General features: G+C 43.4%; 1 protein-coding gene and 1 long non-coding RNA gene across 5 annotated transcripts in view; one reads left to right on the top strand and one right to left on the bottom strand.

The window, feature by feature from the left end:
- Nucleotides 1-10,117, top strand: part of ANTXR2 (ANTXR cell adhesion molecule 2) — a 97,325-nt gene extending 87,208 nt beyond the window's left edge. The window contains exon 17 of the mRNA XM_015861775.2: nt 8,246-10,117. Coding sequence (XP_015717261.1) covers nt 8,246-8,284 — 39 coding nt within the window. The 3' untranslated portion in view covers nt 8,285-10,117. The remainder of the gene's footprint in view (nt 1-8,245) is intronic.
- LOC107313474 overlaps nt 1-27,685 on the bottom strand; it is an 86,827-nt gene that overhangs the window by 43,125 nt on the left and 16,017 nt on the right. The window lies entirely within an intron of this gene.

The raw sequence follows: 27,685 nt of genomic DNA, 5'->3' as shown, positions 1-27,685 counted from the left end.
CTAGACAGGCTTGAGCAGTGGGCCCAGGCAAACCTCATGGGGTTCAGCAAAGGCAAGTGCAAGGTCTTGCACCTGGGTTGTGGCAATCCTCACTATCAATACAAGCAGAGGGCTGTAAGGATAGAACACAGTCCTACCAATTAGGACCTGGGGGTACTGATGGATGGTCGACTGGACATGGCTCTCAGCTACTCTGATGTAGCTGTGGGTGTCCCTCTTCATTGCAGGACAGCTAGATGAGATGACCTTTAAGTGTCCCTTCCAACTCAAACAAATCTATGGTTCTCTGATTCTGAGCAACCCTGGGAGCACAGCTCTGTGCAGATGTGGATGTGTGGCTGCATGGTGCATGTGCTGTTTGTGTTCAACCTTAGTACCAGGAGCTCTGTGTGGACTGAGCTTTAAGGGTTACTCTGCCCAAGTTTTACTTGAAATTTCAAAGATGGGAAAATAATACCTGGAAAACTGCACCTGAATCTCTTCTACAAAATCCTCTCAGTCCTGGTTTCCACAAGGTTACAGCACTGGTAAACACATACTTCAAATATTTTAGTCACTGTAGCAACTGTGCAGAAATGTCCATATGTCCAGTTACAAAATAAGCGTTATTAGTGGGGTGAAAAGCTGTTCATAATAGCATTTTCTCAAAGCCGCCAGCACACTAAAAATACAACAGATAATACCCCCGATTCCCCAATGCACCAAGCATGTGTGATACATCTGAGCAAAGTGTGCACAGAGTGGATACTGAGCCCTGATAGATTACAACATCAGCAACTTTCTCTGGCCCACTGAAGGTTTGCTCCTAAGAGCAACCCATGCCAACATGGAATTTACCAAAACACGCTAATGTCTTAAGTAAACCAAGAGGCCAGGCTGTAGCAGCTCTACAGAACTGCTCATTCAGGACCATGTCAACTGTAACAAGTAATTGAGTTTAAGGTACTCTCCACAAATTAATACTTATATAAGGTAACAGTTTGAGGTAGATGACTGCATGTGAGCTGTGTATTTTTCAGGAAGAAATACTTTTCTGTCACAACAGCTTCTACTACCCAGCCATTCACTGTGCACTGTATATTTTTCAGCAGCATCTTTAAAATACCTATTTTGAACCTATCGCTGACAATTTTGCTCATAGAGTATTGGTGCAGAAAAAAAGGAGACTACCTTCTAAAAGAATTCATGTTGCTCTCTTTTCCTGTGCCTTACTTTGCTTTCATTTCCTCCCCCCCCCCCCCCCCCCCCCCCAACCAAAGCAGGACTGAGAGATGAAAGGTGGGCACTAAGTCAGCCTCAGCCTCTGAGGTGTCCATAATTGTGCTGGCACATTCCCCTCCAAGCAGTCAGATGCTGCCGGCTCTCATCCTGAAATGACTGTTGTTGCAATTCAGGTATGTGATTTCTGAAAACTGACCTGCATGACTGCTAGACTGCTTGGAGAGATCGTGAGGTTCATGCACACATACTAAGGAGGCTCAAATACATAGATATGAGAGTAATAAACAAGTTATATGACATTCCACTTATCTCAAGTTATGAGAAGAAATATGACAGTGGAAAAATAAAACAAACAACAACTCCTCCTTAGGGCAACAATATGTAGCACCATTCATGTGCAGTTGTTTGGTTTTATTGTTGCTATTCGAGGTGGATTTTGAGTGTGTCCAGTGTCACTGTTGGAGTTCAGAGCTTACCTCACATGGGTCAGCAGCAATCCAGCAATCAATTAAGGATTCTGGGCAGCCCTAGAAATGCTCCTAATATCTGTATCACTGATAACATTTTCTGTAGCAATAATGCCAGCTCCTTGAAGAGATTAGTTCTCGATTTATTCAGTGAAAAAATGACACTTCTCGCAGTGTACAGCACCACGAGCCATCTTTTCCCGGGTGCTCAATATCCACCACTCAGTGCAGCTCATGGCTGCGGCTGAGACTCCTGCACATGCAGCGTGTGTGGCTGCTGAATGGCTCCGCATTAGGATGGCACTCAGGGAGCGCATGGCTACTGAGACGTGGTAATAACACAACACGTGCAAGATTGGGAAGATAACAATATAAAGTGGTTTTGCTTTCTAGAAGGCAAATATATAAAATAAACATGCTGGTAGCAATGCACATCTGCAGAAATGAGGTTTTAGCTCTAAGATCTTGGCAACAGAACATATAGTTAATTACAGTAATGTTCTGAGATTCACACAGCTCTGGGATGGGGGTTGACCTGACGGCTGGGGCAGAGAAAAGGAGAGGTCTGTGTGTGCCTCTGACTGCTGCTTTGGGCTGCTCAGGACAGGGGGGCCAGCAGCCCTCTGCAAAGTAAACATATCAATCAGCCATCTTTAAAAAAGAGATCTATATAAACTTAACTTCAGTTGTGTGCTCCAGCTTGTCAACGGATATTTATGAGGTGAGAGTAATATTATAACGGTTATAGCAGTGAAATACTTCCCAAGCGGGGAGCTAGTAAAGGAGCACACGGATGTTAATGCCAGTAGAATGTTAATGCCCAGGAGATGGGGGCAAGGTGACACAAGCTGCAGTTAATGCTGCTTTAGTGATTCCAAAGAGATTTGGAAAGCAGGGAATTGCCCATTCGCTTCTATTGCAGCAAAGCAAAAATGTTGTACGCAGTCCAGTCCTTTATTGGAAGGGCTATGGGAAAGGGCCTTGTTCTCTCAGCTCCCAACTTCTAGAGGGCAAGCTGTAGGGAAAGCAAGCCGAAGGGGGAAAAGAATCAGGTACAGCAGATTCTCATTTGATGATCCCCATGGCATCAGCATTCTCAGCAGGCTGAGAGCTGTTGTGAGATGACAGCTTTCTGGGGAGCAATGGAGTGAGCTTACAGGGAGGTACTGAGCACAGAGGAGAAGGATGCCCTGGTAATGCTGTAAGGACAGGGCTGGGAATGCCATTATTCCAAACCCCTCTCCTCCCTCACAGCTCTGCAGGCACTGAATAACTGTGCTGGAGAGCATATTGCTCGTGTGTGCCATAGAAAAGACAAATCTCCAAGGGGTGTGTTCCCTTTTTGGAGACAGCAGCCCTGGAGAGAAGCACACAGCCTCTGCTGATATGTCACTGACAGGTGCTTGAGAATCTTGATCCTCCATAGCAAAATGAGCCGATCTTTTAAGAACTCATGTATTACAGAAGGCAATACAACTACTCTGAATTAAAGATGCCATTAAGCACTTGGAGGGCTGGTATGATTAGGGCAGCATTTCCTGTGCCACCTGTGCAGCCAGCTATTCCAATGGCTAGCAGAGGATTTCCTGTCCTGCTCTGACTTGAGGATATTCCTTTCCTTCAAGTTTTCATGTTAAACCACTTCCAGCCCTCAGGTGACCCCAGCCTGCCAGCTGGTAGTACTTGAATGAAGTCTGATGAAGGACCCACAGTCTCTAAGGAGGCCATGTCTCACTGAGACCCTTTACAGCACAGAGCATTTGGCACTTGTGGTGATCCTGACTTCCTTTAATTACATCCTTGTAAGCAATTACACAAAGGAGAACAAAGCAGAAAACTTAAAGCATTCATTACCTGCCTATTAATTACAGCTTTTGGAAAAGTCGCTTCCACACAGTGAGTCCTGGTGGCTCAGAAAGCACTGATTGATATGTCTTGTGCCATGCAAAAACCTTATTGTGCTGGAAAAGAGAGTTTATTCCTGAATTTTAGCCTTAGAGGCTTTTGTACCTTGAAGATGGCTGTTACCATTTTGGCAAATGCAACACAAAGAGATACAGTTTTCATTGAGATACAAAGAAAAGAGCCCGTATATCCATATCTGTGCATTTGTCTCTCCTCTGCATTTATGTCATATACTAAAAAAGATGCTTCTCAAAAAGCTCTTTGCACTCCAGATGGTACTTAATAATAGACAAAATTATGCTCTGACATAACTCAAAGCAAGAAACCCGGCCCATCGGGCAGCTAGAGAGCTGCCATCCAGCTGCCCCCCAGCACTACCCTATGGTGCCTTCCCACCCCAAACAAGGAAAAAACAAAGCAAAAATACCCCTAAACCCAATAGTCCTTTTTGTAAGTTTGAGTTGGACATAAAGTTTTATGTGTGTACATCTTGCAAAGGGTAAGTCTGTAGCTTAGTTTGAAAAAATGCAGGAGAGGGACAGAACCTCTCTGACTCCCTCAGTTACGGAGGAGCTCGGTTGTGAATATCCGTGCAATGTTGTGAATGCAGAAGGCCAACCCTGGCAGTGTAGGACATGGGCACAGCTCCAAGGAGCCTGCAGAGTTCCCCTACTTCCTCCAGCAGAGAGCCTAGTGTTAGGTTACGGACAGTTGGAACGCGACACATGTTTGCTCCTGCATTCACACATACAAATTAAAGTGCTTCTCATACCTATTTAGCCAACATCAACAGATGAGTTCCAGGCTCGGAGCACACTGCAGTCCAAGAGGCATCCTCCTCCAAATGCTGAGTGTGCTGCTCCAGAAGAGCTACACAGAAGGTCACAGTGCAGGAGGAACATGGTCTTCCTGCAAATACCTCTTGGATTTTTTGTTTTTGCACATGAGGAGCCATCCTGCAGTCTAACAGGAGAGACTCCCCTTCCTTTGAAATAGTATGCCCTGCAAGGACTTTATCTTACTGAATTTAACTTACTGTGCAACCAAGATAATCAACCAAGTAATAAATGATTTCACTGTAACATAAAAATATTCCTTCTTAGATAAAACTGTAGCTGTAGATCTCTCTCCTGTAAAAAAAAAAAAACAAAAACAAAAAACAACCCCAAACCTGCCATACTGTACTCCCATAGTACCTGCAGTGCATCTTCAAGCAGGTCATAAGTAGGTGCTTTTCCTCTGAGACAACTCCCAGATTCCACATGAAGATCACAGAACGCTTGTGTAACTCAGTTTTTTAATTACTCTAGCCCTAAAATATTAAATTAGTTCAATTTTATACTGACGACATGTTGGTATTGTTAAGGTTTATGATCCAGTGGTTTACAAGGCATGATATAAGTGAATTCAAATGGCTTGTATTGATTGTTTAATGGAGAACAGGGACGTGAGTGTGTGAGTGTGACATTAAATCACCAAACTGGCTAGTAATGCTGCTAGGTTGGTCATTCACAGGTTGCATTAGTTACATAGCACAAGTGTGTTTTCTGAAGGACAGAACTGGACAGATGGGTCTAAACAGCACCTCTAGTCGAGTAAATAATCCTCTTTGTGAAGTTCAGATTGATCAGAATAGAAATGCAATATTCTTCTACTAAAAGCTGAGGTAAATACTGCTGCATAGGAAGATCTGAATTTGTTTAGAGAAACACTCACACAAGTCTGGATCTTCTTCCTGAAGCCAACTTGCACAGAGACAGTGATGCTGGTTATACCACATAAACTCAGATCTGCAGCTGATGAAAACCTGCAGTTCTTACTGGCTTGGAGTGACAAATCCTTAGCAGAATTGAATACCATTTTTTCTTCACTTCTTCAGTTTACTTATCTATAATGGGAACAGTTTAAAATTTCCTCACACATACTGCTTTATTTGTCTTTGTCATCTATTCTTGTCTGATACTGACAGCACGGGGAGTTTGGTAGCTTTTGCATTTTTGAGGTGCTTTAAGATTCTGCAGTTAAGGGTGCTTTGTAGGTAATAAATCAGTTCTGGGGCAGCACGGAATATTAGCTGAGTTGTAGCAATAAAGGGACAGCAAGAGAGAGGCTTGTTGACAGGCATTTCTCTATTTTTCCGGAGAAATAATAATATCAAAGTAATATATGGTGATTGTGTTAAATTGCCAGCATGATGAGAGCTCAAAGCCCTTTACATTGGCTTGAATGCTACTTCCTAATGTATTTCACGTGCAGGTATTGTGAAGCCACGCACCTTGTCACATCCCATTACCTAAATGCGAAAGCTGCTCTCTCCTATGCCAGCCTGCAATATTTGCTGTTCTGTTAATGACACTGTGGTGGTCCTGACCTTCTCATTAATTAGTGCTTTCAGTGTGTTTCCCAACATCCTGATTTCAGCTCTGTCTGTTGTGAGCATCACATTGCATGCAGAAAAATGTGTACAGTACACAGGCTGTACAGAACAAGGAACCAAAGATGCTGGCACTCCCACCAGCACTAACAATCTTATTGTAAATCACATACCTACTTCAGACTGGCAGCAATTCTACCCCAGATAGAAAGGCAAAACACAACACAGCACAACAGAAATTTCTTCCCCAAACCTCCTTCCCTTGGCTATAAGCTGGCACAGAACACGTTTACAGCAATTCAGTGCAAGACTGCAAGTTGCAGGTTCTCCCCAATTTTCTGTAAGTGATTCTTCAACTGGGAATCCTTCCTGTAGCCACAGGACGTGGTCGTCCCTAGAATTAAGGGGTTAGTTTGCCCCTTTAATCTTACATACCTCATTAACAGCATTTTAAAGAGCTAAAAATCCACCCAGCCCCTTAACACACCGCAATGAATCAGTGCATGCTGTCAGGCCTTGATAAACGTATTTTTAATTTAGGGATCAATTTAGATCTCAGGTAAAGTATTGAGTGACTCAGATGCCTTCAAAACAAAAGCTGAATGTAAACACCAAAATGATTAATAGTAAAATCGTTTGTTTACAATTCATATAAGTGGATGCACAGGTAATTATCTGTAAAGAATTGTGAGAAAGTTCCAAATGAAAGCAGAATGGGTAAACTGCAGTGTTCATTTACACCACTGGAGAAATACTGAAGCTCCTCCATCACTTGCTCTCTACAGATAGTTTGCCATGTTTTGCTTTTGCATTACAGTATCATCTTGGAAGTAAGGTCCTTGCTATGAGTATGCAATTAATGTTAACTTTGTTGTCAGAATTGCTAGTGCTGCAAGGAAATATAAAAGTACATGAAGATGTGGCATGACTTCATACTTTGCCTTTAAGTGAATCTCTTAGTGCTCCTGGGTTGTCTCTTAGCATCTCTTCTGCATCTGTAATCCATCTGAAGTTACCACCATGACCCAATCCAGCTATCCACCAGTTCTCTATTATAGAGTTGACAGGAAGTAAAATTATTAGAGGGGCATTACTAAAAAAGATCCTTTGATGCATTGTGCATACGGTCCTGGAGCTGATCTGGGATACACTGCCCCTTTCGTGCTAGTCAGGGGCAGGTGCGTATGAGAGCAACCAACCATCACTCTGTGTCATTGCTTTCCATGGTTACTGGTAAAACCACTAGCTCAAAATAAGAAATTGAAAGTAGTAGGAAATTCAGGCCTTATTTTGTTTGTTTATGGCATTATCTTCTGTATTTAACCCCACTCAGATACTTACAAATTAACTATGAACCATGGAACAAAACATTCCATAGGTGTTCACTAACCTTACAGCACTTAACACTTCCGTGTGATGCCTTGGAGAATGGCTTACTCTGTCCGGAGAAGGCTCAGTCAATGTCAGCCATCCTGTGCCATTGCAGAAGGAAACGTATTGTTGCTGTGCACAGGAGAGCTGTTCAGAGTGAGGAGCTATACTTTTGAGGGCACACTTGACCTCAAAACAGATGATCATTGTAGAGTTTTGGCCTTTACCCAAGCTCTGAAAACTGGCTCTTTTTCAGTGCTTGTCCCAAGTCAATAAAAAGGGCTTATTATTTTAACTGGTGGATTTGTCTCACATTCAGCCACACCAAAAGCTGTCAAAATTCATCTGAACCCACGTATGGGAGAAAGGCACTTGCTAAGGTGCAACACCACAAGAAACCACTTTTCCCTTTGGAGCACAGCAATTCTAAGTGCATCAGAACGCAGCCTGTGGATGCAGAGCTGGGTTTTAGCTAATAAAACACAATTTTAAATCAGCAGTATTTCTGCTAACAGTCACACTGATCTACACTATGGTGAAGAAGGATTTGGCTCAGTGGATGATCTCCCTTTACCAAGTGCTTGGATAAGTTTGAGTTTGCTCCCAGCAGTTAGTGAGAATGTCACATTCATATATTATCCTCATAGAAGAACTCAAGAGTATTCAAAGTGTGTCTTCAGTGTCATCACTGCTTCCCTATCATCCTAAATTTGTAAGTCAAATGTAGTTCCTTACTCTGGATAATTTCCATTAATTCTTAAAATGTTTGCCATGGGTATGTTATCTTCACAAACATCTGAATTTAAATTACAGCCTTTCTTTAGCATGTAATATTCAACGTTTGAAAGTCTTGGTTGCATTCATTACTTCATCAACCAATAAAAGCTTCTCTCTTTTCCCCCCTCAGGGCCGATGTATAAATTTCACCCGGGTTCAGTCACAGTAGAGGAGGAGAAGAGGATACAAGGAGGAAATACAGCCACATTGCCACTTTCCAAACAAGCAGAGAGAACTGAGCACTTCCCCGCATTTCTTGGAGCACCTTCAGCCCGAACTCAGAAGGTTTCTGCATTCCCCCTTCCAGGATCCAGCATCACTGCACCAAGCTCTCGTGTTCCTCCACCGTACATTCCTACTCCGTGACTTGCAACAGTGACAAGAAGCATTGACTCCTATGCCTCTGCTTTATAGAACATAAAAGGGAGAGCACAGACAACCAAAGATAATAATGTTTTTCTATTTTCATTACTTTTTTAAGGACTGCGAATTCTCAGGACATAATGTGCTTTTAGGGGAGATGCAGAGTTTCTCAGATGCAAAGATGGCACGTGTTATGTAAATAGGGACTGTTCGCCATGGGCGGAGGATAAAGCTTCCCACCAGGCTCAGCAAACGCAAGAGTTCACTGCCTTACAGCGATGTCAGATCACAAAATCCTTCCGAGTCTCCCATTGCATTGTGCCTTACGGGAACCTTCTGACTGGAAATCTTGTCATTCTAACACTGAAAAGTGCACACGCATGACAAAATGTAGACAGGATGCCTCAAGGTATTGGTAGCGAGCAAGACTTTGCCCTTTAGTTTTTGAAGACACCTTTCTTTCATTATGCACCCGGGACAGGAAGAAAATTAATAGAGCGTTATTGCACAGGAAGACAGCCTGTAACCAGAGATCTTGAGCGGAGTTTGAGGGACTGATGCTTCAAGACCTTGACACTGTGGCTGGTGGTGTTTTCCCCCTTCCTGCATTCAAAGTTCAGTAGCGCATAAAACATCATCATCTATAAACATACCTAGCAGTAGTAGGCTTATGTATTATTATTATTATTATTTTTTAGATGAAAAAAGCAGTAGCCACTAAGCTGGTATCTCAGGGTTTTTTTCCCCCCCGAATCTCCAAGGGCTCTTCAGCGTCACAAGCCAGCAACTCTCTTTGCATGAGAATTTCAAAGTTTAATTAATATAATTAAAGGCAACAGCAAGCAGCAGCCTGTGAAGATTTTGCTCATCTTTTTTATGCTTTTTGACATTGAATGACCTATTACTGTATGTGCATTACTCGGTTTTCGAGGGGGTACTGAGCATTGGTTAAGATTCAGCAATGGAAAAAGACCTCCTTCCATCAATTTAGAAATTAAATTTACGGGAGCGCCGGCCATCATAAAACATCGACAATGTATGTATTATAATTTTTTAGAAAAACCAGTGTCGTGTCACGTCGATGATGCCAAATTATGTTAGCGTGAGCGGAAACACTGTGGGGGAGGAAGGAGGGAGCAGCTGAAGAAAAAGGCTCAAATGATCCAGTCACTTTCGATACTGTACTTCAGATGCAAAATGGATATTCGAGTCGAAACCTGACAAAGCGCGCCTGCTTTGATGGGAACTGGTATAGACAATGACCAGTGGCTGGGTCAGTGGGATGTCTCTCTGCGAGCAGGGAGGCTTATCAAATGACACTAAAAATAAGTTCAACAACCATCACGTTTGAGGGGAAAAGGCGAACATTTCACATTTGGTGGGCATGAATGTGTGCAAGATGGAAAGAGCAATGCGAAGCATCCTGGTCTAATTATCTCCTTTGTGCTCTTCATTGAAATCACAAGGGACATAAATAATTCTTTTGGTCGATGTCCAAATTTGTGGCACTGCCCAAAGAAGCCTTCATGTATATCCACTCGCTTACATCTTTTGCTTGAGTTTATTTATGTCACTGGTAGCCTCATCATCAACAACCATGTGTGCACATTACGCTATAAATAAAGTGATTACCTAAGTCTGTGAGCATTTCTTCTTCTTCCCCCAGTTCCATGTTCTCTACACAAGAGCCATCTTCACCTGGCCAGTCATGCAGCCACCAACTTCGGCAGACAGACCATCTATCTGTGGTGGTCTAACCTGTGGCATCGCGTGGTGTGCTAGAAAAACTGGTCACAGCTCAAATCAAGGGCTTCTGATTGTCCCACGGTTCTGTACAACACATCAGACTCTGGTAACACAGTATGCACCATCAGAAGTCCACACACAGAGATGAGGTGCCTGCAATGCTGGGTCTTCACCACTGTACCCAACATTACTGCAGCTCTGACACAAATGGCCCACAGCTCAGAACGGCCAGCGCAGAAGCTTACAAAAGTTAGTCTTACCCATGAAACCCAACCACCAACAAGACTTTGGCTTACTTCAAGCCATTGACTAAGCTTCTGGGTGTCCTGCAGCCAAACGTGAGATGGAGAACCAAAGCTGAGGAGGTTTGTTAAGACACAGGAGGCTCGGCACTTCTACTCACAATGCTGGAGCAGCCTGGGCTGAAACACAGGTCTTGTCAGATGAAGTTAAAAACAACCCTTCTCACTTTTACTTCTTTTTCCTCCATTTTTAATGTAAACACTACACTTCTTTTGAGTTATCTCTGGAATTGTCAGCCTGCATTCTGAGCAGTGTGTTGCATAATAGAAAAACATGCAGATGAAGAGGATTTTTTTCCTCACATGTATCTGCTGTCTCTCAAAGAATATCTGGGAAAAACTGAGCCTCAGAAATATAAATCCACTCATAATCTTTTTCTCTATAGCTGTCTATCTTTATTCATTAGAAACTGCGGGATGCTCAGTTTTTCACTGAGCAGCTGATACCGAGCAAAAACGTATTTCAGGTATCTACATTGATTTCCCCTTTTAATTGGCATGATATTACTCTATGTTACAGTTTTCATTTAGCTGAAGAGAACACCTTAAGAGTTTCATTATTATACAGTGCGGAATATCTGTCACAAATAATTTGGGGGGCAAGAGGCACCGGGTAATCATGGCTTAAAATCCACTGATTCAAAATGACACAAGGTAAGTCTTTCTTGGCATGGTAGCTCAAAATGTTTGAGAAGAACATCATTGGTGGGCTTAATGCAGTATTTCATACATTCCACTGTTTCGTACCTTGGGTATCTCCTTATGAAAAGATGCTTGTTGAATCTCTTTAAGCCTGCCCAACCAAACCTAACTGTCTTCAAAAAATGAATCAGCATTAGAGCAACCCAGGAAACTTTCTACTTTGAAGAAACATCCCCAGTCTGAATAGATGCTGTAAGAAGATGCCTCCTCTTATTTCAGTATCTTATTTTTGTGTCAAGGCAACCCTCAAAATACACATGGAGAGCAACTACAGGCAGTAGTTGTTTCAACCCTTGAGTGGTTTAGGAGACTTCAGGTCTCTCAGAAAATGATGGGAGGAAAAGCTTATGTTCGGAGTGTTGCTTCCCAGTAAGGTGTGCTGCTTTCCATAAGCATGAGCACCCATGAACATGGGGCTCCCACCCCAGATAAGGTGAGCCTGACAAGCAGACTCTCACACTGATGATAGGCTGTACAGATGCATGCACACTGGCCCTGGTGTGCTGCGTTATGGTTTGGTTCCTATAACCAGAGCCTGGGACACCCCTGTTTGGTCTCTGCAGAGAACTACAATATACGCAATTTCCCATGCAAAACATGCTACACCTTTGGAACAAGTTTCACAGTGAGTAGTATATTATTTCACATGCCTTGTATTGCACAGACCTGAATTACAAAGTTTACTGCAGTACAGCTCGGTAAGTGGCACACACCTTGCTTACACAGTGTGCTGACAGCATACGGCAATGTACTGGGAGAGCCACAGCAACTAGGGAGCATCAATTTCAGAGGAAGGGAAATAAAAACCATATATGTGGATTCTCACAGAGATTCCATCGGCTACATTGAAACGTGTTTCAGATGCAGGATGAGGGATGCAGAAAAGTCTGAAATAGGAGGGAAATGGGAAGTTGATGGTCTCACTGTCTTTATGCTTGATTCCCTGGTAACACTCAGTGCCTGCAAGTGCTGCTCACAGGCGAGTTGCTGAAACAGAACTGCATCTACATGAGGCAAAAGCAGCACTTTGTAGTAATCTATGATTTTTTAAGGGATTTACTGATGCTTCTTCTACTTGACCATGCTAGGAAGCAGAACACACACTTCCCCACAGATCAGAATGTCTCCAACAAGAACTGCACGTTGATGAAATGTTTTCTCCTGTAGAGCAATGTGCAAAACGCATAGAAATTAGCACCAGGCAGCCTTTGAGAGCTCAGTTACAACAAAGATAAAGCAGGATTTATATAAATGGAAACAGTACCGTGGACAGCAGAAGAGCCTAAATATGACAAGGCTGGTTTTAATTAATACATATTGATAGTAGGGCAATTTAATTGGTTGGAGTTAATGTGAAATAAAAGGAAAACAAATTTTTAAATGATTCCTTTTAGTTGGTTTTTAATTTAACAAGAACTATGGCTTTCACCAAGCATTAATCCACTGGGCTTAAACAAAGGGAGACACATCTGGCTAATGTTCTTAAGGTAGAAAGTAAGAAATTTTGTTCAGTGCCATGATGCGGGTTCGTTTAGAGTCAGAAACACGGCACGAGAACCCGGGCTGCCTGCTCTCCATTCACACCAGTATTTTTCCTGCAGGAAATCACCATGCCACATTTATCCTCATTTCACTGTCCTTAATGCGACATCACAACTCTGCATATTTCACATGCTGATAGTTACTCAGTGTCAACATATTCAGGCGTTATAATGTACACACTGTGGTTGGAATCCTGACTTTATTTATCTATTTATTTATTTATTTTATTTGAGGCTGAGGATACCATTAGAATTACCGGTCTTGTTGAGAGGCACCTCATGCAAGTCATGTGTACATCTCTTACCCGTGATTTTGAAGGACTATGAATACACAGTTATCTGGTCTCTATGAAATTAGTGGTGACATCAGACTGCACTGCTCATTGTTTTCACTTTTAAGCATGTCTTTACAATTCAAATCATGTTGACATATTAAATCAAACAAGAGGAAGCCACCGGTAGCGAAGTTGCACCTCCAGCTTATCCTCCCCGCGTGTGGAAAGGAAGCGGAGGGTTTTGTGTTCTGTCACTTTGGACAAAATGCAGTCCTCCTGCACCTGGCTGAGTCTCTCTTTTATTCACCACAATCTCACCTGTAGGGATGGGTAAAGAAATTGAGCACTGTCAATGATATTTTTCCAGATGGGAAAAACACACATTTTATCTGCGCTTATTGACTGCTACCTCATGGCTAAAATAATGTTGGTCTTCTGCAAAATGGTTTTCTTTTTTTCTAGCTCATTGGGAAGCAATGAAGGTGCCATCACCATCTGTCTTCAGATTTTAGCTCACTGGAACTTCTCGCTCACAAGAGGAATAGGATTTGGGCAGCTAAAAGTCACGGTGTAGGAAAGTAGGGCTTGACTCTGCCCTTCCTACCCTTGCCTCTTCCATGCTGCTGAACCTGCCCCATCCCCTGAGAAGCTGTCTGGATGTCCTGCAGCAAGCATATGCCTACAGTAGCTAGTTCACTGAACACAAGGAACTGGGAGAAGGAGCGCAATGGCAGAGGGAGACAAAACTTTTGGGCTGTTATATACCATCAGCAGAGTAAGTAATGGGTTCATTGCATTGCAGTGGAAAGCAAACTTCAGTATTATTTCTATTCATGAGACTGCTAAAGGAGGTCAGTGGGTCTTGCTGTTGTCTCCAGCAAGGAGAAAAGGACCCAGCCCAAGGAGCTGAATGTGAAAATGGTATCATTACAATAGGAAACATCAGATGTCACAAAGAGGTGGAAAAATTATACCAAGAGGGGAAAAAAACTAAAGCAGGTAGGAACACACCTATCAAAAACTAAAGAGATGACAGTAAGCAGGAGAAGTAAATGTTACATTTGCTAATGAGCATTTTTAAAATACCTCTTGAGCTGTTACAAAATTACTTTATGTCAAAATTTCTAGTAAGAGCCTTATTAGACCTGGCATGTACTATTTTATTTCACAAATCTGTTTCGCATTGGCTCAATTAAAATTGTTATATATTTTTGGGTCTTGTGTAGGTGCCATCTGTTTAACAGTACAAGTGGGTCCTGTGATGCACTTGTAAATTTTCTGCTGCAATAATTTTTTTAATATAATGAGGGACTTTGGATACAAGAAACCGCCTCTATTTGATGATTTTTTTAGGTCTTGGCAGTAAATTTGCAATGATTCTTACTGCATTGCAAGGATGGCTCTGCATCCTATGGAAAAGCAAACGGTTGATCTACTTGTTTGCACCAAAGTCATATTATTTAATTCACACTTTTTTCTTCTTCTTTTTTTTTTCCCCCACTTGTTTTTTTCTGCCTTATTTTGTAAATGAGCTGATTTTCTCCAAATGGAATCCATAGGGGTGAGCTCAGCTGGTTTTGATACCTTCCACGTTGCTGCTGGGACTTGTTGAAGTCTATACCCATGCCCACTGACCACATCCCTCAGTGCCACATCTCTGTGGTTCATGAACACCTCCAGGGATGGTGACTCCACCACCTCCCTGGGCAGCCTGTGCCACTGCATCATCACTCTTCCTGAGAAGAAATGTTTCCTAATACCCAAACTTACAGGCTTCTGACAGTCTGGGTGTACCTGTCTGGACTGACTACAGTGCTACAGCAAAGCATTTTGTCAACAAGGCAGCAAAATACTAAAGTAACAAACACGCATCCCTGAGGCATCCAGAAAGCATCTCATATCCAGCATCCCATAGTGCTTTTACTCCTTCCAAAAACCTCTCCACATTATCCATGCTCTCAACAATTCCTTAGTACTCGAGACAGCTGCTCAGGGTATTGTCAACACCCTGAATGTTTTGTATCTATTGACGGAACTGCAAAATGCTGATTAAATTATGTGCTTTAGCCAACCTGCGGAGGGAAAATTAATTGAACTGCAAAACGGATGGGTTCAGTGTTACCTTGTTGGAACGGGGAGGCTGGGCTATGTAATGCTTGATCTCCTTTTATTTGATTAGGCAAATTAGGAAACAACAGTGTGAAATGCATTATTGTACTAATATGATGTCCAAGATGCGAATCTCATTAGAGTCCTGGCCTTGATGGTTTTTGTTTTGCTTCTCTGTAAGCTGAGGAAGAAGAAGGTAGGCCAGAAATATGGTATTTTTCAAATTACAGAGGAATTACCCAGCAATAAACATTGTATTCTGTGCAGGCTTTTGCCTGTGGAACACCTCCTTATAAAAGCTGCGGGGGAAATTTAGTGCAAAATGTGCTTGAAATGAAGGAGCCACGCTAGGTGGATGAGAACAGAGCCAGGGAGTGTTATGGCTCAGTGTAGGCTCACATAGAGGTGGATGCTTTGCAGAGATATTAAGCTCTCTGGGGTGAAACACCTGTGGTAGCAGCAGCACCACAAACATCACAGCAAAGGTGCAGGTTATGGTTGCTCTAGGAGAAGGAGGGAAGAAAGAAAGAAGGTAAAAGGGCTCTCTGATAGGTAGGCTCAGGGGAAAGCCCACTGCCATGACAAAAGACCAATGGAAGCCAGGGTTTGGTAAGGCGAGAGCTGCACTGTGGCAAAGGCTGAGACATTATCTGGCTCTTCCAGGTAAGGTTGGGATTCAAGGACACTCCATAATGATAGGGGAGAACAAACATATGGCATTAAAGTAAAACAACACTACACTTCATCTGCAAGAGGGTTTTATGAGAAGTGCCAGTTCAGATAGAAGTTGGTAAAGGGTCACTTCACAATATAGCCCTTTCAAATTGCAGTTCAAACTCGGAATTAATTATCCTTTCACTGTCTTGGGTTTTCTTTTCTTCTTTGCTTCACATTAACTGCAGCAAAAATTATTTTAAAGCAATGATCTTGAACGTCATGTCCTTCAGCTGGCCCTGAAAATCCATTTTCTATGGAAAGCCTCCTTTCTTTTTCAAGATTTCTGTTAGTCTATAAAGCTCATCATGGCTCTGATTCTCTGGGGGTGTCAGATGCTCAGATAATACCCAGGTGTCTGCTGGCTGGACTACTTCCAAGGCTCTTTATTAGCATGAATAGGCCCATTTGAAAGCGGTTTAACTCCTTCGGCTTTCAGGGATACAGAGTGAGTCCTGCTGCAGCATGCTTTGTATGCGTGCATGACCACAGATATAAACCTGAGTCATGGAGTCGCAAGATAAAAACAGAACATCAAGGTTACTAAGAATAGGCTGAGAGACAACAATATGAGAAATCTGGTGGTTTTTTTCTCCCTTCTTTTTCTTTTTTTCCATGCAATACTACCTGTAGAGAAGGTATCTTTAAGGCCAGAGCTATTCCCCACACTTGAGGAATGCCACTTTCCCCCTCCTGCATTAGCTCTGGGCACAGCCAAGAGGTGGATTTCTCACATGTAGTGGTGCATTAGAGCTGCTTCCTCCAAGTGGACCCACAGGCCTGGTCCAGGGGCTTGCTGCAGAATGGGGTACAATGTGGGGGACAAGCCAACCTCTGGCTGTGCTGGCAGCCCATGGCCAACAAGCTCTGTCCTAATGTTGTTACTCCTTCCAAGGAGAAAACTTGCTGGCACTGAGCATCACTGCAATACATTAGGTGCAGTTGCTGACAATGAATGTTATGCTGTCTTGCCACTAGGATTTCTTCTGAGTGCTGGTACTGGTGTATGATTGGTGGTGTATGAAACTTGTTACGAGCAGCTGCGTGAAATTAAAAGAGTCTGGAAAATACAGTTTAGATGTCAAGACAAGTTTCTAGAGCAGATTCAGGAGACAGAGAAGAGGAATCAGAGACAGGAGTGTATTCTTCAATACATGGGAATGAGTTCATCTTTAGAATAAAAGCACACATCCTCTGGCAATAAAATAATAATAAAAATAAAAGGCCTATGTGATGCCATTGTCACCCTCACATCAAACACACAAGGGTAGAAGGAGCTCACTGGCTGCTATTCAAGAAAGACACTGTCAAGAAAGGAGGGCAAGGTGGGGCTGTGTCCCTGATTGAAGGAAGCAACCATAGAATCAGAAAGAGTAACCAAGCATGTGAAGATCCTGTCATCATGTGCTTAAAATTAGAACAGTGAGCAGATGCCCTTGGCTTCCCAAGGACTAGAGGAAACTTCAGCCTCCTGCTTGGAGCTCCAGCAATTTGCCTTAGAAACAAATGAATGAGATGGGGTTGCAGGTCTAAGAGCCAAGAGGTTGCTGGCCACAGCTGGCACTTAATATCACTGCTTGTGTCACATTTTAGCCAGACGTGGTTAATCTGTTTCCCCTAAGTGTGAGCCACAAGATATTTAGTGTTTTGCAAAGTCAACGACTGATAAGGTGATAAGTGCTCCATGAAGCAGAAGAAGAAAAGTCCAGAGACTTTTCACTCCACCACCTTTGATAGTCAAGACTAGTTATTGACCTGCACAGATTGGATAGTTGGGTGAAGAGAAACCCCATGAAGTTCAACAAGGGAAAATGTAGGGTCCTGTATGTGGCAAGGAACAACTGCACACATCAGTACAGGTTGGAGGCTGACCTACAGGTGAGGAACTCTGTGGAGAAGGACCTGGGTGTCCCGGTGGACAGCAGGTTGGCCATGAGACAGCAGTGTACCCTTGTGGCCAAGTGGGGCAGTGGTATCTTGGGGTGCCCTGGAAAGAGCATTGCCAGCACAGTGAGAGAGATGTTCTTCCCTCTGTCCTTTGCCCTGGTGACCACATCTGGAGCACCGTGCCCAGTTCTGGGCTCCCCAGCTCAAGAAAGACAGGGAACTTCTAGAGAGAGTCCAGTGGAGGGTGACAAGCATGGAGCATCTGCAGGGGGAAAGGCTGAGAGATTTTTACAGTTTATATAATCATGTTACAATCAGAACAAAGTCCATCATGCAGCTCTGACCAAGAAGATTTTGGTAAAGAAAATGTCTTTCAGAGACTGATCATTTTGCAAGTTTTGCTTTCAGCCAACAGAGGTAAATACATTCCAGAAAAGGCATTTTATTTTATTTTTCAAATTAGGCATCATTGCACTCCTCTTTGATGCTCATTTCAAACCACATCAGTTCAGCTATTTAATGGCAATTAACAGTGGCTTCCCGACAGTCCATTTTGCTGTTAGAAACCCTGAGGGACAGATTCTTGATGATTTGTGTGTTCTCTGTGTCACCTACCTGCTACTACACAGGGAAAGTTGGTGCAGAGCCTGATGGCAGCTGAGGGTCACTGCACTCACTGTGAAGCCTTTTGGATTTCAGTAATCAGTTTTTAAGGAGGACGCAGTGGGCACAGCATATCACAAATCCCATCCAAGCTCTGTTGCTATTTTTTCTGTCTGCAAGAAGTAGGTCAGAAAATCCTGTTCTTCCCTTCAGCTTCTCCTTGGTCCTTCCCAGAACATCCCACAGTTCTGCCCTGGCTGCACTTGCCAATCCATGCAAAGTTTGCTTTCTCCCTCGATGAGTATGGTTTGAAAAACTCCATGTTAACATGTAAAATACTGCTGTGCACAGAATGACCCAGTCTGTAGTGCACTTCTACAGCTTTTATCCTTGTGCCAGTCAGAGCATCCTTGCTGTAATGGAGAGACCCTACATTTGAGACCTTCTCTTGCCCCAGTCTACCTGGGATGTACACATCAAGCCCCTCTGTTTTCTGCAGGAAAAGCAGATGTAGGTGCTGAGCTGAGGCCCCTCTAGTTGGAGCATATTTCTGTGTTCATGATATAAAAAGATCACGTCAAGCGCCCCCGGTTCCTCTAAACCAAGCTATGTGGTAATTCTCTGCAAAGTGACAAACATATGGACCACAGGACTTCTCTGAAACTAGCCACTAACATTTCTGTATCTGTAACTAAATCAAACCAGCTGATGGAGTGGCTTTGCTACTTCAATTTCCTCTGAGCAGACCATCTGGTAAGCACCAAAAGTTCCTTTTTTAAAATCTATTTCATTTTGCAGGGCAATATTATTTGACACACAATGTTTGTGTCCAATCCAGCCCGCGTAAGTCAGCTGAAAGGCTGATTTCTCTGCCTCTGCAATTTGCTTTTCAAGCTTTAGAACCACAGAGGTGAAAGCTTCTCCTCAGAAAGGGAAACATAGTACTGCTGTGTTTCTCGTACATAACAAAATGATACAGAGATATTTATTTTCAGGCCATTTTGTTTTCATTACTTGAGAAGCGTCTTTTTCTTCTGATCACCACCAAATGCCCATCCCCTTTGTTCCCTTCCATCTGAGACATTTCCCTGCAGCTTCGTCTGCTCCCAGTGAAGCCCATGGAGCAGCCACAGCTCAGAGCTGCCTTGTACCATCACTACACCCTGCGCAGCCCCTGGAAAACATCTGACATTGCCAAAGCATTGCGTAGTGTTGCAGCATTAGGAAAGAGCTGGCAAATGAGAGGTCTCCTGGAGCCCAAACATGCAGAGGAAATATGCATGTTTGGGATGAGGGAAAGGAAGATCATGATCTCAGCAGGATGGGAGCCTGAGCCTGAGGTGAGTGTAGTGGAAGAGCAAGGAGCCACCACCTATGGGCCTAAGCTGAAGTGAAAAGTAATGCCATTGCAAGAGATGGAGGGATAAATAATAGAATAATTAAGGTTGGAAAAGAATACTAAGGTCACCAAGTCCAACCCCCAGTCCATCCCCACCATGCCTACTGACCACATCCCTCAGTGCCATATCTCCTGGTCCTTGAACACTCTGTGGATGGTGACTCCCCCACTCCCAGCCTGTGCCAATGCCTCCCTGATCTTTCTGAGAATAAAGGTTTCCTAATATCCGACCTGAATCTCCCCTGGCTCAACTTGAGGCCATTCCCTCTCATCAAGGTCACTACAATCAGGCCCAAACTGGACTCTGATCCTTCCTCCCAGGAATGAGTCCGTGCCTTCTAATGTATGCCAGATCTAGAGGAACCTGGTCACCTGTATATAGATGACTTTTGCAAGTCACCAATGGATCACTCTGTCTAGTCACACCAAGGGACAACTTGCTCTCTTGGCTGCAAATGCACTCGTAAGGGTAGCAGCCATTGGCATAATGCCTGTGGGACAATGAGACCACTTTTATTTCTGTTTGTTTCTCGTTACGTAGCTGCTTCAACCCACAGCTGAAGTTAAATAGGACCGACTTAAATGGTAAACATTTCTCACAGCTTTCTCATCAACTATATTAAATACAGTCATAAAAAAGCCCCACAATATTTTCTGTATTTGCTGAAGGATGACGTCCCTCCTTGCCTTAAGCGTGTGCCAGATTACTCATAAACCTGGACCATATGCCACTGCAATTTACTGATGGGCCCAAGCTGTTTTGGTAGATACAAAATCCGAGGGGATTAGGGAGGCTCGATCCACGCTGAAAACAGAGCAACAGCGGTGGGGCAGCTGCTTGCTCTCTTTGCTCAGCCTCAATTTAGGTCAGTTGCCAACAGACCACCCAAAAGGTGATGCTGGAGCAGGGTTGGGCTGCAACAGGGCACTCACTGCAAAAGACAGCTCCAGCACATCTCCCTCGTGTCAGCCCTCGCTGGGGGCCCATCCGCACCACGGCCAGAATTCAGTGGGTTACCATAGCTCTGTTTTTGTTTTCCCAATCCTAGTGAGGGGGCTGCTCTCCAAGAAGGGGAGGGCAGAGCTCAGCTGAAAGCACCACCTAAAGCGCTGCTCAGAATGATAGCAAACTGCAGGCTGAGCACAGACACCCTGTGCTTCTCCACCCAGATGAACAGCACTCCAGCACACAGCTGCTGCATGTGGGATCTCCAAGTGGAATACTCTGAATCTTGCAAATGTTTCTCCATCAGCTGTGAGTTGGGACTGTAACTTCTCTCGACTTGCAAGACCCTTGTGACCAACAGATCTGCCAGCTGTTGGAGCTAGCAGAGTGGTTATTCAACACAGTGGTTTTATAAGCATGCAAGGATCAGTTGCACCTACAGATCTCACTGCTTGGTACAAGTAGATCTGAGTACAGCCCTTATTAAGTAATAGATCACAATTGTAACTTCATGTTTTCCACTCTGACCATTAACTTCTGTCCTGTCTGCCCTAATGAATATTGGCTCTCAATTGTCACTTCTGCTCAAATCCTTTTGTATCAGCATGGCAAAGTAAGCAGTCTCCATAGCTTTGTGGGAATGAGCCCCCCTCATCCTGCAGCAGGTTGCCAGGAGTTGAGGACTGACTGGAAAAACATTTATGTGTTTTCCTTTGGATTCATCTTCCTTAAGGTTATTTGTCACTGCTGTGTCCCAAAGCAACCTCAACACATGCATGCCTTCTCTTCTGGGCCAGGGTAGTGGAGATGAACTACTGTTACTCATTGCTTCCCATGCCCAGATGTGCAATGCAGATGGGGTTTGCAGGAAGGGACAAGGTCTGGCTGGTCATCATCATTTACAACTTTTATTAAACCCATTTTCCTTTCTAATTATTATAATAGTTCCTGAAAATATCGTCTGTGGACTTGAAGTATCTCATTATTGTGTGTTTTAATGAAAACTGTGGAATTATCTTGTGCTCGGTGCCACATGGCCCCATATAGCAATGACAATGCTAAATAATTTTTAAAAATTTATAGTTTACAAGATGTATTTCCCATCTGTGGCAATACAGTAGCTCCCAAACGCATTAAATTTCATTACATTAACAACACCTCTTAAAAACAATTGGCTTAACTCCACAGGATGGTTTTATAATGACTCGAAGTGTGTTATAGTGTATACACATGTTGAAGATTAACAGTATCTGAGTGCCACTGAAGCAACTAAACTCCACGTCCAAACCAAGTGCTTTTATCCTTCAAAATAATGCATTGCTGTTCAAAGAACTAATCCCTTCAAGACAAAGGGAAAGGTTCCTATTGGTGCCTTGTGAAAGCACAGCCCGACAACTGAAGCTATGACAGCAACAAAAACCTGTAGAGTTTAAAGTGTGATGTCTATGAAAGTGATTAATCCCCGGGGTGAGATTAGTAGGAACTTCTCCTTCCCTTCTCTCCCCGGAGACATCCTCTGTTACAAGGCAAAAATACATGAACTGTGCTCAACTTAAAAATTGATTTTGGGATGCATGCCAGACCAGATGGTTAGAAAAGCTAAATACCGTTGATTTATTTCTTACCCTTTACGAAGCAATATTAGAGACAATGGACCTTATCAGAACAAATGAGAATAAACATGGGGATGCAGACTCAATAGAGAATTAACAACCATATCTACCAGCTTCTATTATGCTATGATTAATTCTGAATTGGTGCAAGTATTATCAGCAAGAAATGTCTACGTTTATCTAATGAAAACAGCACCAAATGAGACAACCTTTTAGTCAACACTTTTCAGTTTGCAAGACACTTTAGGAAAAAAAGGTACAGAAGATTCCAGGCTTTGTGCTGTAAATTCAGCTGGAAAATGAACTTGAACACCACCCTGCTCCCAAACCCCAGGAAATCCACAAAAAAGCTGAGATGGGAAACACCACAAACCTCTCAGATGCAACCACCAGGCTGGTACCCTTCCTCTCCCATTCCTACCCTGCATGCCTCAGTTTCCTCACCTGAGTCCACCATGACCCACCCTCTGGTGCTGCAGCATGGGAGGTGTTGCCATTGCAGAACTCCCTGTTCTCTGACAGCAGCAGAAGGCACGAGATGCTATTTCCTACACTGAGACTACTGGGTACTCCTTGCAAGCAGGTTATATTAATTGCTTAACGAATGTTTACCGCTGTCCTGTATCACACTCAGGTTCTGCCATCTCTGCAGGGAGAATATTCAGTGTAGCTTAACTACGGCTGGCAACAAGAGGAAATGGACTTTGTGATGAAAATGTTCAAGGCATGTTATTTGTGAGATGTGGCTGAGATGGGACGTAATGAATTTAGCCCAGTTTCGCTTCATTTACCGTAGCTAGCATATACCATAAAAGTTTAGTTTATACTCTGGAGCTGCCGTGCATGAATATCTCATTATCACTGCAAAGACTTTTTATTTTTATTGGGACCTGTAACAGCATTGTGGTATGTTAATTATCAACGATGTAACAAAAAAACAGCAAGCTTTTCTCCTTCCTTCCTTCCTTCTCCATGGGTATAATGAAAACAGAGGAGGCCTGACCGTGGGCCGGCATTTCAGCTGGCATGCTTTATGCCGTAGCTCAGAGGGACTAGGTGTAGAGCATGGAGCAGGACAATGAGGTCACTTTCCCATGGCAACCAGCCACATCCCCACCATGTGCGTAGCCTCCTGTATCCCAGGTGACCCTAAACAATATGCCTGGAGATGCACTCAGGGCACCATTTGGTGAGGACAGGTCCTGTTGTGAAAAAGGGAAGTAAGACAGGGCTTGCAGGTCACAATCTCAGCAGATGCAGGGATCAGAAAGTCAGCAACTGTGATCAGATCTATTTTAGGATATCCTGGTCTGCGGAACATCCTGAGGATCAAGAAAGCTGCAGTCCCACATGCCAGACGCATCAGTGGTGAGACCACAAAGGTGATGTCAGTCCTAAAATGCAACAAGCAGGAAGAAAGCAAGCATCAAGTTATCATCTCCTGCCTTTGAAAGACATAGCTTCCTCCAGTACTTGACCACTTCCCTGCAGTGCCAGGAAGGCCACGTGCTATTGGCTTGATGACAATTTCTGTGGGTTGTTGCATCTTAGGAGAGGAGGAAACCAGCCCCTTCTTTAAAGCTAAGAGTCGCTTTGTGTTCATCTCTAAGGCAGGGAAACCAGCTGCTTGCTGCCTCTGCACAAAAGGACTTCTTGGAAGACAGCTTATCTGTTCGTAGATTCAATTAGGTCATATTTCCCAACCCTTCTACACCATCTCGAAATCACAGGCAAAGGGAAAGGAGCAGCTGGGAGGAGGTGGAGGATTTTTAAGGAGTCCATACAGGGGGAACACTTAAACTTCTGGAAAGGTACAGTTCACTAAGAAAGAGGCAACAGTGAAGGCACACAGGAAGAAAATCCAAACAAAGGAAGGGAGCCGCTGCTTAGCCAGCGCATGTAGTGAAATACCAGCTCACAGAAGATTGAGATATGCATTAGGTAACACAATCGTTCAAACCAGATGTCTTTTACAAAACCGAATCCTTAAAAACATTGAGCGTCTTTTTTTCCTTTTGCTAACATTAATATTCTGGAAAACAACACGCTGGGTGCTGCTCCAACTGCTAACGCTCCAAGGGCTGAGGCTGTGGTGAGTCACTCTGCTACATACCGTGACCTTTTGAAAACCCTCTGCAGAACTGAGCAATCAGCTGCAATCAGAAAAGCAACGAATTTGCAAACTGCTCTTTCTTCGGGGCTCCTTCCCAGTGTCAGGCTGAGCTCCGATCTGATGCAAACAGGTGCACAGCCCCTGGCAGCAGTAACTTAGGGCTCTAGAATTAGTTCTGTTGATTTTTGCCTGTAAGAGGAAGGTGTTTCTGGTCTTGTGAAAGGATTTTGCATGACAAGATATGCAAAAACCATCCATTTTACTCCAGAGAGGATCATGCAAAGGTTTGATTGGTGTCAGCAGTCATTTCTCCCTTCTTGATGAGTTTTCCTTTCAGTCTGAGAGTGCAATGAGTGAAAGAAAACCTCAAAATGCTTTAGAACAGGCAACTAAACCTTGATCACTGGCTTCAGACTTGTAAGCCCATGGCTACCAGATGTAGAAATATAACAACAAATTTGGCCAGAGAAAGTACTATTGGGATAGTGTCTTCTTCGACCTCAAGACAACAGCAAGGGCATGACTTCATTTTATCCTTGTGCCAACAGACCTGAAAGTGTTTTTTCAGTTACCTCTGGATTTTGGTGTACTGGGCTTTGCACCACCTATGGGTTTATATGTGGATGGCAATAAATCCTTCTTGTTCCATTGGTGCCACAACTTTCCTGGGAACTGTGAAGATGTAACCCATTGAAAAGAACATTTTGATAGACCTGCTTGCTTTGCAGGAAGCATTAGAGAGCTACACATGAAGGCTGCATGCTCACTCGGCCAAAAATCAACTAACATAATACTGAAGGATTGACAACTTTGTGGTAATGGAGCAAACAGGCAGCCAGCTGGATGTGGAAAGGTTTGAAATACTTCCTTCTCCTCTCACTGAGTATGTACTAAGTGCCATTAGACTTCTCCAGGCTTTTTATTGCTGTCCTGTCCAGAGGCTATGACTTGCAACCAAGCCACACTGCTAATAATTTTCTCCATTCTGGCTCCTTTAAACAGATTTCTCAACCAAAAACTGAACACAGTCTGAGCTGCAATATATATCTTCCTGCCCTCTTCTTCCCTTCTTCAGTTTCAGGAACTTCATTCAGTCAGGAGGGCTTTCTAACCTTCCCCCTGGTCCCAGGCTATATGAGTGGTGGTGCGATGGTCAAAATGCAGTAACCCACCTCCATGAGCTCTGGCAGAACAGGGTGGCCCAAGAGATCATCCCACTCAGATCATTTGAAGAATATCACATTAGCAGTGGGGAAACAAAAGCTTTGGCAAACTCCTTTTTCACTAGGGAGGAATCCTGATTTCTCATGGCTTTCTGGAGCTTACACTGTGAAGTAGAGATGCAGTACTTCGAAGTACTGCACTTATTCATGAATAAGGTCCAGACTGCAACAGCTTGTCACTGGTAGCCCCCCATGCATTACAGTTTCTTGTGATTTTACCTTTTCAGTGCTTCCAATTCAGACTTCTCTGGTTAGCAAGTCTAACTGATTCCTTTACGCTTATCCAGGTCTAGCATGGAATGTCCTCAATTTTCTCCCATTTCATTTCACAGAATTTGGCTCCAAGTTTGAATCGACCTGCGGCTACATCCACTTGAGTTTGTGGTCAGATCTGACACTTGCATCTTTGATCTAACCAGAGAGCCAGATAGCTCCTGACACATACATTCTGTACTTGATTTTATATAGCAGTTACTTTGTCTAAGGTCAGTTCCAATCTACACTCAGAAACTTGCCTTCAGACTCACGTTTTACAGCTTGTAGTGTATGAATAGCTTGACATGGGACAGGAACACCTGCTTTTGGGATCTGTGGTCAGAGAGGCTCAGGAGAAACAGATCTGGCAATACATGCTTTTGGCATGAGTGCAGGTGGTTCAAAAGTTCAGGGGTTTTGACTCATCAAAGAGAGAGCACAGCTCTTAAAATTGTACATGTAAAAATGGGAGGGAATAGAATTGCTCCCAATAGCCTCTAGCAAAAAAACAAATCTAATTCATACCATATGAAAGTTGCTGCTCTTACAATACAGTTGCTGCCAAAGTTGCTGAGAAATGGTGATGGGAGATGTATTCTGAGAACCTCTGCAAAGAACATTTTGAACTGGAGACAAACAATATGTTTAGAAAGTAAACTTGATAAAATAGAAAGTGGTTGTGGTTCTTTGCTTTCCAAAATGCCCATTTCCATAGTAATTGCTGTATAGTAACACACAACCCCACTGGTACACCACTGGCTGCATTCACAGCTTCCAGCTGATGTCTGCAGGGAGGCCTCCCAGGTATAGATGTCTGAGCTCCAGGAACTCAGCTGAACTCAAGTAGCACGGCCCAGGTTTGGGAGATGTCAGCAGGACGGTGTGGTCATCACACAGGGAGATGCTCTGTCTCCAAACCTGCTCTTTATCCTGGGCTCCAGTTTGCCCTTATCTTACCTAAGCATCTTTGCTCATCAGAAAAACAGAATAACTGTTTGTTAGTTTAATACCATGGAGACTTTTTGTCCCTCATTGGGAGGAAGTCTTGGCAGAGGAAAATGAGACGCAACATCTTGCTGCATCTGCTGCTTGGTGTGGAGTGATGATAAAAAAGTGATTTGACATAGTTGGAGCCACCTCAAAACCAATTGCATGGGCAGGTCTCCTGGAGAAGGGACGGGTGGCCCTGCTGCTCCAACACTTCCACTTTCAGCAAGCATCCTCCTCTCTGTGGGAGTGGGGTGGACATGACACATGCTGAGAGAGTAGAACGCTGCACATGTCTGACTTTGGCAGGTGACTGCATGTTGCTTTGGCCCTGACAACACACTGATGTTCAGGATCTCTCATTTCCAAGAGTTTGTGCAATGAGAGCTGCCCTCTGAATTGAATCTGATTACAAATGGAAGGAAGGCACTGAATCAAAGCTTTGCTCAACAAGAGAAAAACTGCAGAAAAACCAACCCACATTTTAGTGTCCATTTGGTAAACAAACTTCCTGAAGGCTTCCTGCAGGGACTTAAGGTGGATTCTACAACAGTTGTCTCCATTTCTCAAAATAAAGTGATGATGATCCTAATTTACCACTTTACTGTCATACACAGAATTAACACAGCGCAGACCAGAAGCAGGAATGGAGATTAGCACCAAGTAATACAGAAACCCTAATTATATCCAGAGATGTATCGTTCAGGTAGTTTGGAAGTCCTTTTTTTCTGGTTCCCCTTTCATAAAGATTTCTTCATCCAATTTCTTACCTTGAGTACATCTGGATATTAA

This window comes from Coturnix japonica, chromosome 4 (genome assembly GCF_001577835.2).
Source record: "Coturnix japonica isolate 7356 chromosome 4, Coturnix japonica 2.1, whole genome shotgun sequence".
Lineage (NCBI taxonomy): Eukaryota > Metazoa > Chordata > Aves > Galliformes > Phasianidae > Coturnix > Coturnix japonica.
Note: the sequence above shows the minus strand (reverse complement) of the source record. Positions and strands in the feature narration are given on the sequence as shown.